This window comes from Varroa destructor, unplaced genomic scaffold (genome assembly GCF_002443255.2).
Source record: "Varroa destructor unplaced genomic scaffold, Vdes_3.0 BEIS01000005.1, whole genome shotgun sequence".
Classification (NCBI taxonomy): Eukaryota; Metazoa; Arthropoda; class Arachnida; order Mesostigmata; family Varroidae; genus Varroa; species Varroa destructor.
The window spans coordinates 1,518,468-1,529,342 of NW_019211458.1; the positions used below are offsets into that span (position 1 = coordinate 1,518,468).

Consider the following 10,875-nt stretch of genomic DNA (forward strand, 5'->3'; position numbering starts at 1 on the left):
CAAGAGGCGGAGGGTGTTTACCATACATTCGGAAATGTTCTTGCTTGCGATATATATATATATATATATATATATATATATATATATATATATATATATATATATATATTACAAATATTTGTACTAAATTCCAGTGAATTTTTTTCTGCGACCATCTTAGTTTGACATGAGCCATTGCCAAGCGACTATGTTTAACCTAGATATTCTACTGAAGGGAAAAATGGTAGATATCAACATAGACTATATAACTACGAAGTTTTCGAACTTAATCTGGCAGACTGATGCATACGGTCTTAATCGCTGCAACGTTCAACTTGTTGTTGAGGCAATAAATGCAAATAAGTTTAAAACAAATAGTGCATCCGGTTCGGCTAGATTGGCCAGGTTTATTCTTCACACACGTTCGTTCTAAGGTGTATCATTGTGATCGCTAAGGCCGCTGCTATCTTCTTCGCTGTCCTGTGAAACTTGGCGAATCACAATACTGGGTGGTTGTGGGTCGGGCTTTTGGTGAGTGAGTGACCTAAAATGAGATTGATATCATTTTGATTAACGGTTTGGGAATCGTGCTTGCCAACACTTAAAGCAACAGGTCGTGCAAAGTGGCTGCTTAAAATGACAACATTTTAAACGACCCATTGGGATCCTACCCAAAACAGGCTGGACATGACAATGTCAGAGTCGGACCAAAGTTATAGCGCTAATAAACATCGTTACCAAAGATGATAACAGTTTTATTACATGCTAACAAGTTGTTCCTCGAGGACGGTGATCCGACGTCGTAAAGCATTGACTGAATGAATAAGAGCATCTTTTTCGTCTCGTAGTCCTCGTATGAAGCCTTCGAGTCGTTTCACCGTCGACCGATGGCTTTCCACAGAGGACTCCAGTGCGAGCCCACTACTATGCGAAACCTGGAATTGATCGCACGCGCAATAAGCCAACCCACCACAGAGAAAACACGGGTTATCTATATCATTGAGGTATCTTTAAGGATTAAAGTGTCCTTAATAATGCGAAACTCTGGGATATTAACGAATATCTCATAGTAATGCCGTTTATAACGTCGACCTATGCAATCTTGCGCGCAATACCAAATATTAGTGATCAAATAAGTTTTCCGAATTCGCGCAGTGTACAGCGACTTTAAGATCTTACATTTCGTTGCGAGAATAATAAATACTGATAATAAGAACAAAGAAGCCATGTAAACGGAGCGCTGTGTCGATATCGAAAACGGCCCAATTCGGGTTTTTATGAAATTTGTCGAAAAATTAATTGAAGACGAGGCAAGCGTCCGGTGATTCGATTGAAGCGCATTGTGACAAGTCTGCTGAGTCACGCGAAAGTAGATGGAGGATTCTCAAAAACAGTAGACGGTAAAAACCTCCAGGCTTAGCCTATCTAGGTGCCGTAACGAAACACCATTTGTTAGATTACCTAGGAGGCTTTTCGAAAACAAAGGTATGTTTTCAATTAAATCTAAATTAAGCTACTAGTCCTAATCCTCAAGCCTGGAAGTTTTTCACAATAAGGACTCAAGAAGGTGTACCGTCTATGATACGGTATCACAAATAGTATCATTATATAGGAAAGACTAATCTCACACCTCTCCTTTATTGAATATTGCTTTAGGATAGATTTTTTCCTCTAAGCTTTGAAATAACAGATAGGTGTTACCAACAGGTAGGACAACTGTATGGGTGAGGAGAAGAGCAATTGCATTGAATTTCATGTTGTAATCTCCCTTCTCCCTTAATACAACAGAGGAGCAGTGGTCTGCTTCCTGGACACGTAGGCCAGACTTCATGCAAAAGTCTTTAAGATCGTAAGAAACTTTAACATGTCGAAATAGTGCCCCGCGTGTATTTTAGCGTACAACTTAACTCACAGATTCGAAACCATGAAAGAATAAGATTCGTAACGATCAAAGTAGCCTGAACCTAATTCTCGGCAACAGACTTCATGGACGGATGTAAAAAGATTGAAAAAAGAAGACATGTTCTTAAACCTGGTGAAACAACAATAGCGTCTGTATAGCAATACCCGAAGACGTGGGGCGCTGTTTGCCCAGAAGCACACGCATTTCACTTATTCATCAAAATAACCAACGCAGAGCACGAAAGAAGTGCCACTGTGGTAGCACCTGCATCTTGTCCATAGGCACTTTTGTGATTAAACAAAAACGAAATGATCACGGTAATAAAAAAAAATACGATTTTGGGATATAGAGCTTTGATAAAGCTATTTCCTATACCAATGTCGCTTGAATCATATAATACTTTATGAAGGAAACTAAAACTATTTCAATTATGTTTCTTATAGAGTCGAATGTGATTTATAATATTTAGTAGCAAATGGTGCAATCGTTGTGCGACCTATGTCGTTGCCTATATAAACGAGAACCATATTTTTCGGACACTGAGACTAGGGACTATAATTACAAACATACCTGTAGCTGTTCCTGCAAGCTCTGAATCTCTAATTGCAAGTGCTGGTTCTGTGACCGAAGAGCAGATATCTGCTGTTCCAGATCACTTTTAATTTTGAGCTCCCTGGTTACCGAGTTGCCCGGAGTCGCCTGCTGAGAGCCGGACTCGCCGCCGCATTCTGCTAATGGGTACGATTTGAAGTTGTATTGCAACTCGTGAAAGACTCGCAATCAATTTGCAAAATTTTACGCTTTCGAAACGTTTAAAAGGCAAACGAACGCTCCTAAAACTTCTCCGTAGTTGACAACAAGTTCACCTAACGTCCTTCCCAGAGCTGTCACAAACGGGACTTGCATCTCCAAATCCTGTATTTATCCATCCTGTAACTATTCACTTCTACGAATCGCTGCCTCACTATGCTACGCATGATCTGCCGGTGCGAGAAAAAACGTACCTCCCGTTGAGGGTGACGAGATGTGATGTTGTTGGCTGCTTTGTGGAGTGGCTTGTAAAACGTCCTCCTGGATGAGACGAAATTCGGTTTCATAGTCGAAGATGCAACGGGAAAGGTCGGACTGCGAAGCAGTCTTCACAACCGAGTGTAACTGCTCCCGACTTAGCAAAGGGACCTTTCGAAAATGACGCATAACAATATTAATCTTTCAAGCCACGTCTATAGACGATGAGTCCGATAGCAATAGCATCGAGCTACTTCGAGTCACTATCTGCGACGATTCATTCTATACGGGTTATAGTGGTACAGCAGATTTTATAGACAGATAAAAATTACGTTTTATTGTTGTCTTTTTCTGGGGATATCGGATAAGCTTTTTTCTAAAAACCTATTAATTTGTCGTTCATATGCATGGTATACTTAGCGTTTGGCCTTGCTTTTACGGAACGGAATATCCGTGTGACTTGCTTGTGGAACGTGCATGATTAGGGCTACGTCTGTTAGCAACAGAACGGAAAGCGTCACTCAACAACCTGACTTTGAGTACGAGCTCGACATCATTCTTTAGAGGTTTGTATTGCAAAAAACGATGTAATAAAAAAAACTATGTACTTTTTTTTTCTGTAAATCAGACTGCTGTATAGAGTAATAGTGGGCAGAACTTGAACATAGTTTTTACCTTGTATTTAAGATAATCGGACAGCTCTTCAAAGCCGATGCACGAGAGTAACTGTTCTTTGTGCACTACAAGAACGGCCATGGCGACCTTAATTACAACATTAGCCCCCTAGAACAGATACGGATATGTGTATTTAGTTGTTTTGTTTTCACTACTGATGGGGATGCAGCGTGAACTTCCTTAACGGAATGCTAGACAAACTGCGAAGTCGGAGACAGAGATCTTCTATAGCGAATAACATAAATCCTTATTAAATGCACCGAAACGCTTTATTTACCTTGTCAGAGAGAAGAAGTTTTACACATAGCAAATTCACACGGGTTATACAGTAAAACATCGAAAACAATCAATCGTTATTGCTGTCAATCGACTAGAGCAAACGCTTCCGTTATCTCTTTTATGTTTATGCTAGGTTTTTTTTTACCATTTCCTGGCGGTTCTTTGCAGACATTGGGGCATCTTCCGTCAGGTGATACAAATAAGGTTCGTTCAATAAAATAATTTCACTTTTCAGGGTAATATATAAATTAACTGAAATTGAATCGAAACGCGTAAAGCTTATCGATCGATGTTTATGCCGTCAGTATGAAGTCCGTGTGTCGTTCGATTGATGGCATAAACACGTGCCTCAATGATGGAGATGTACTGTAATAGGAAATGTTTTCAATAGAAGACAAAAGGGTAGATCACCTGTCCAATTTGATTTCTAAGTTAACTAAACAGCATGCGGTTATCAGACCTGGATAAAGATGAGATCGAAGATTCGTACGACTAGCTCCATTGGGAAGTGAGATGCGAAAACGGTGAGAAACCAGGGTGTAGCGTAAAGAGCAGGTTCCATCTCAAAGCTCTCGAAATGGCTGTACAGATCATTGTGAATATCATGAAGGAGACGCCACAATTGGTACAGCTGAACCTGAAAATAGTGCACAGTTGAAAACGACACCCCCCCCCCCCACTGAGTGTTAATCTAGTCTTGAAGGCTATGCTAATACATATCCACCGCAATAACTGCCTTGGGGTTCGCATCTTTGAAAGCCGTACGTTATATAAGTAATTAAAAAACTAACGGCAATCGATTAAAATGTATTGTTCAGGTATCGATTTGGGGATCATCTACGCTGTACCTGCAACCCTTCCATGCTAGGAAGGTAGAGTTGTCGAAATCCGAGGTGGACCATCATATGCTTAAGTAACTGAAAGGCTTCTTCTTCGGTGAGATGTAGAAGCAGAACACCAGATACAAACGCAAGGCCTTGGCAATAGCCCACCTAAGTGGAAGTCCAATAAGAATAGTTTATTAAAAACAGTGGAAAATTATGACACTATGGAATTAACAAGCAAGATGGCAGGTAGATTTTGATTATATGGCGCAATTTTGATACGTAGCCCTGCTAGCTCATTTGGATATGAAACAGCACTCACATTTGGAATTAAATGGATACTCACTAAGACAAAGCATTACATGTATTTATTACGTAAATCATTTTTACAAGTACTTAGCCAGTAATTATTAACATACTCTTTCTCTTCGACTATCGAAAAACGAATTAATAAGATCGAAGTAACAGGGGAGAGTATGGAACTTTTAACTTATCCGTCAAAAATTACCTCAGGATCGACTATTGAATATGCTTTAAGTACGTTGAACAATGAAAGTTGTCCCTCTCCGAAACCATCTTTGTAGAAGCGATGGGTAGGAAATGTTCGAGCGAGATCGACTAAGATGAGATGTTGGTTCTCCGTTAAAGTCACCAACAAAGAGCTGTATTCCGCTGAAATTGTTAAATTGAAGTCCTAATATATGAGAGAAACTATACTGGTACCAATTTACACTGGGCCCTTAATATCAGACTATATCTCTAATCTACATAAATAGCTAAGAAAGTAAGACCCTTTAGGTCTTACTTTCTTAAAAGCAACGACTAAATGAGATAAAAATTAAATAAAGAACATTTTTATCTTGTGCAATAGTCGTGTAAAATTGAAAACACCTACAACGTCATACAATTGATACAAATTTTTCTCTATCTTTTCTTGCACGTATTTTTTCTAGCCATAATATTTTCCGGCTATTTGTAATAACGGACCTTTGAAGATTGGCGCATTCAAGTCAAGCGGTCCCCTATATGTGTAACGGTTGAAAATTTTGCTGAAGAGTTTCCAGATTTCACCTCGCTTTTGTTTGGGTACTCCCTGTCTAACCAAAGCCAGAATCAGTTCTTCTTGGCTCTCTGCTCGATTTTTCAAGACGCTTTCCCAGCTGAACTCATCCGGTGACCCCGAATCTGCATAGTCAAGACAGGTCTGCCTTCTGCGGACACGCAATCGAGAAAAGTATTACAGCAATACTTTTTATTATAACCCAGACGCTGAAGATAAAGCTGATGAGACAATTTCTATAACGAATAGAATATATGGGGGTCGTCCCTAATTTCTTTATTGGAAAAAAACGCCTTCCAAGGCATCAAGAAGGAAAAAACATCGTTGAGTTTTTCATTTCTCACTAATTCGAGCGGGTATGGGATCGATGAGAACTAAGCCCTATTTTCACCGTGGCCGCTCCGCGCCTCCTTCCGCCGCTGAATGCGGCCAATGTTTTGCATATCAATAGATGCTTCTACATATTCCAGATGCTCTGAACGAATCTGCCGGATTGCTGGAATTGTCCTCGTCTCATTTTCGTCAGTTTTTATCAACTGATGCGGTTTCGTACTATTATTACTATGAAAGATCTTTACAGAACGTAGTAGTAATCGGCAAACTGTATTCAAGTTAAAGTTACAGCCATGTAGCAATAAAAAAAAATATTAATTATTCGAAGATTCTCAAAGTAAATTAGCAAACTTCAATAAGAATTCACTTGAAAATAAAATTTCGATTTGTCAATGAAATTTTACACAATAAAATTATATATATATATTGCTGGATTAAAAAGCATCGGTATTTAAACAGTGAGTAGTAAGCATTTTCTCATTTCAGTTATCTAGAAAGCCAGGAATCTCTCACCTTATTGGTCACGATCGTCGCCGACTGATGGAAAGTTCTACAATGATTATTTGCAGCGTTTTAATGATTATTTTTGCCGGTACAAAATTGTACCTATATTATTTACTGCATTTCAGGTAAAACTCTATTAAATATCCGCTTTTTATTGAGGACGAGAGTGAACTGGATGAGCGAGCTTTAAATTAATCCAGATCAGGGGGATTGTTGCGTTAAACACAGTCGACGATGCAAAAAAAACTGTATTATTTTCCTGAGTACGAGAAGCTATGTTTTTTGCTCTAACTGTTTTTGATTAGCACCCAATTTTTCAAAAGCAAGGCAACGTACCCAATCAGTTGCGTTATTTTATTTTTTAATAATTGTTCGTTATTAGGTTATACACACCTTTCTAGTTCCGATTGTTGAATCAGCAATTTTTCATTTTCCCGCTCCATTCTATTAAGCAAGATAGTCTCTCTAATCGCCTTACGCCAAAGTTCCTTAAGTTCGCCACACGTTCTGTGTCTATTGGCGACGTCTGATGGCAACTCAGTACGTGACGTTTTGCGTGAAATCCGTCGAATCATATGCTTGCGGTTGGGCACAGGAACTAACGTGCTAGACGGAACGGTTGATGCCAGCCCACACGATAATGTAGGAGCGCGGGAAGGTGGCGGCAGAGGTGCTGATGGTGAAGCAGGTGGAGTGACGACCGACGAATGGGGCAATGACGGATGCCCCATTGTTGGCGTTACGCAGGTACGCACAATATGAGGAGCGGCGAATTTCAGCTTCGGCGAAGGAGACCGTCGCGTTGGGGTGTGTGGCCGAGCAGCTGATTCGGGGGACTTCGATCCCTTTTCCGGAATTCCGGGCAACCTGTCAAACCGAGCGTTATTGCAGGTAAATACTCAAGGTTTACGCGTGTACGAATCTAGCTTTGGATTTTTCCGTACCTGATTAGTTTTGTTTTGCTATTTCTTTATTACCGCGAGTAAAGTCAGTACGTGTAGTAGACTAATATTTATAGTACGAAAAACCACAAGCAAAGATGAGTCAAGTCACCACCCACGGTGTAAGATACTCTTTGGATTCAGCCGAATTCTTATCGACGCTCTCGTCACTTGAAGAAACCAGCGCTCGCGGGCCATCGGAAGGAAGTGCTGAAGTAAAATCTGATCGTGCCGGAGGAGATGAGAGGGTTCGACCAAACGGTAGGGAAGACTGCTTCTGCGGCTGAACGCACAAAACACATTATCATAACTATACAGCTGAGCGTTCAGGTATGGCTTTAGTTAATGTAACGAACGCGCAATGCTTACTTCAATTAGGTTAATGATAAACGGATAGAACTTTGCGTTAAAATAGCCTGCATGTAAGCTATAATAACGCTTGTCCTTAATTTAACTAAGAATAGAATGCATACGGTTTATTTACGGTTAGACATGAACCATAACACTGTGTTGTTGTGAAGATCCGCCCTAAACCAACGCTAGTGGATAGTTTACTGAATTATTCATGCCACACGTTTCTTCATCATTTTTCTTAAACTCATGTAAGGATCTTGAAGATCGACTGGCGTGTCCATTGCTTTTCCTTCGACTACACGTCCAGCTAAATTGAGCTACTCTTTAAGAACTAACCTTGAGCAATGTCTCGAATGATGAAGACAGCGTCTTCTGGGCTTTTTCCTTGATGTCCTTGAAGAGACCTAGAACTGCTTTTTCCTTCGCGCCTTGAGGTTGATGAAAATGTATTCCTTGCTTAAATTCAAAATGTTTCCGTAGCATATGCATGTACACCTGAAAATGAGCATGTGGCTTTCGCATAATAGGTTTTCAACCTCATCACATATTATCCACATCGAGGTCAGAATTAGGAGAATTATGCAAGATAAAACTAATGAGAATCAACCTCTCTGTACTCTCACAGACCGAATATATACAAATTCTATGTAAAACAACAAAAGTGACATTATTCATGATGACAACCAAAATGGCGCTAATTATTGGGGTGTGCTGCACTTATATATATATATATCTGTTGCATCATTTGTACAATGTAGATATAAAGAAGATCGTCTAATGATAAGGTAACCGTATACGTTGCCAGGAATATAAGGCGAACGAAATATATTCTTGCCTCATTTCGCTGTTGTGGTGAGGCGAGATCGCTATCGGAAATCCGTGCGAGGGCATTCTTTCGGTCTGACTCGTCAATTACATTGGATACCCAATTTTCTATGAGTCGCCACGATTCTACGACGTCAAGAGTCTCCAAACGAAGGCAGAGGTTATGGAACTTAAGCATTGGACAACCGTCGCAACCAAAATTGTTTATTGCGACTTTACCACCTCCTACAAATAATGTCAAGAGGAACGATTGTTTCCAGCATCTTCTAATAGCAAAGCTCAGCAACATCCCTACGACGTCTTTTTGCGCAGTAATTGCATGATTAATGAATATATCGATTGCGTAGCCAGGATCAATTAATGCAAAATAAGTTTATACCACAACATCTTCAATACTACTATTCGATGTATCGTAGGTTATTTTACCTGAAACATCGCGCGAAAAACAATTCGAATTAGTTCCGGTAACTTGAAGCTAAACATCTTCATTCCGTACTTAAGCAGTGATACTGCCGTGTCCGTTGTACATTTTTTTCAAGATAAATTTTCAAACGTGATCAAATTGTGATAGGCTTTGTCCAGAGTATACGCACTCCAGCAGCTGTACCCTAAAGGTAGTTACAAAAGTTGTGGGGTACAAATAAGAAATCGAGGAGGTTCGTTGTCGAACTGGAAGCGTATATGTAGATGAGCAGAAGCTATTGGGCACGTCTTGGTGTTTTTTTCCCATCGAGATAAACGATGGCCAAGAGATGACAACTCGCAATAGTACTCCCATCACTAGCTTACCCCTATCGTTAATGTATCTGTACAACCGATCATTTTAAGCTTAATATATTACCTTTGGCCGTCGTAATATTATCCTTGCTTTGTTTAATCGATAGGACGATCTCGCTCACGATGCTAGGCGACAAACACTTAAACACAAGACGTCCATAGGGCAGGCTGCTGGTCTCATGGGCATCGACGCAAGTGATTGCAAAGTGGTCTGAGAAAGTCGCGCCCTCCACACAATTTAACACCTAATTTTAAACGATACAAACATGCACGCGTGAAATAATGGCTTAAATCCACACTCGATAAAAAGCATTTATTTGAAAACTTGAAGAATCTATATGTATTTGATTTCTGATATGTTTGACGTTAGGTAACGTTACGACGAGATGAAAATCTGTACCGTTTCAAATGAATATTAACTTTATTCAGGCTCTCACGATGATCCAGGCAGTAATAAGATGCTTGCTTATGAACTGCACATGACAGACAAACGAGTGGTCCAACTTCGAAACCGGACATAGACAGTGGGCCCATTCAGTCAAAAATCCCAGTCACGGAAGAGATAATGCATTTATATTGTGATTTCTCTGTTTTCTTAGGCTGCCCAAATCACTCGGATCGAGCTTTGAAACAACGCTGTGCAGCGACGCCAACTCGGAGTAAAAGGACGCTAAGGGTCAGCTATAGAAATCTTTTTTGGAAGCTTTTTTTGAGCAAAGTTGACGCCTTTGCTTTCTTTTCTTTGACGCTGTAAATCAATGCAATATTAAGATAGACAGACTCAAGATCAGTGCCTACCATTGATTTCATTAGCGAACAATGAATAATTGAAGACTTAGGTGAATCAAATTGTTTTATCACCACGATTGTCAGCGATGCCATCAGACGTAACTTTGTAACCTACAACATATAACTTGCGGTCCGTGAGAATAGGACTAACCGCAAGAAGCCGAAAATGGTGAGCACGCTGCTTGCTAAACAGTGAAACATGTTCGAGAACGTGACTGGTTAATGAAATCCATTAGAATATTAAGCGAGATAGCCGAGGATAGTCCAATAACAAAGATTAAACTAGAAGGGTTCCTCTTAACTGTATCTGAATGCATCAATATATATAAAAAAGGAAAATTGCATTTAGTAACTAATGTAGTGAGAAGTACCAAAGTCAGCTAACCTCTGCGAACGTTTTCCCCCATGAAACCTGCTTCTTATCCGCGCTGAGCAGGACTATTTGCTGCTTGCCGAGTATGAGGATCATGGTGCGATTTCGAGATTCAAGCTTCATTGACGTAGAGGTGCACGGGACAGCTCGGTCCAACATCTCACTTCAGCAAAAATCGTACGTGCGTGTTAACAAGACGGGTTATTCTATTACAGCAACAGGACTGCGTCCCTATTACACTCATATATATA

General features: G+C 40.1%; 1 protein-coding gene across 5 annotated transcripts in view; it reads right to left on the reverse strand.

Moving 5' to 3' along the window:
* Positions 1-361: 361 nt before the first annotated feature.
* The window catches only part of plx (PTB_TBC1D1_like and TBC domain-containing protein plx), an 18,623-nt gene continuing 8,109 nt past the window's right edge, over positions 362-10,875 (reverse strand). For 2 of the 5 annotated variants that reach the window (XM_022808414.2, XM_086989242.1), the window contains 15 exons: positions 10,637-10,787; positions 9,527-9,707; positions 8,696-8,910; positions 8,197-8,355; positions 7,626-7,789; positions 6,959-7,432; positions 5,656-5,879; positions 5,177-5,340; positions 4,693-4,836; positions 4,305-4,481; positions 3,566-3,673; positions 2,887-3,061; positions 2,453-2,613; positions 742-914; positions 362-523 (listed from right to left, as the gene is read on the reverse strand). In XM_022808414.2, coding sequence (XP_022664149.1) covers positions 409-523; positions 742-914; positions 2,453-2,613; positions 2,887-3,061; positions 3,566-3,673; positions 4,305-4,481; positions 4,693-4,836; positions 5,177-5,340; positions 5,656-5,879; positions 6,959-7,432; positions 7,626-7,789; positions 8,197-8,355; positions 8,696-8,910; positions 9,527-9,707; positions 10,637-10,787 — 2,785 coding nt within the window. In that variant the 3' untranslated portion in view covers positions 362-408. The remainder of the gene's footprint in view (positions 524-741; positions 915-2,452; positions 2,614-2,886; positions 3,062-3,565; positions 3,674-4,304; positions 4,482-4,692; positions 4,837-5,176; positions 5,341-5,655; positions 5,880-6,958; positions 7,433-7,625; positions 7,790-8,196; positions 8,356-8,695; positions 8,911-9,526; positions 9,708-10,636; positions 10,788-10,875) is intronic. The other 3 variants (XM_022808416.2, XM_022808415.2, XM_086989241.1) reach the window with 3 other exon arrangements.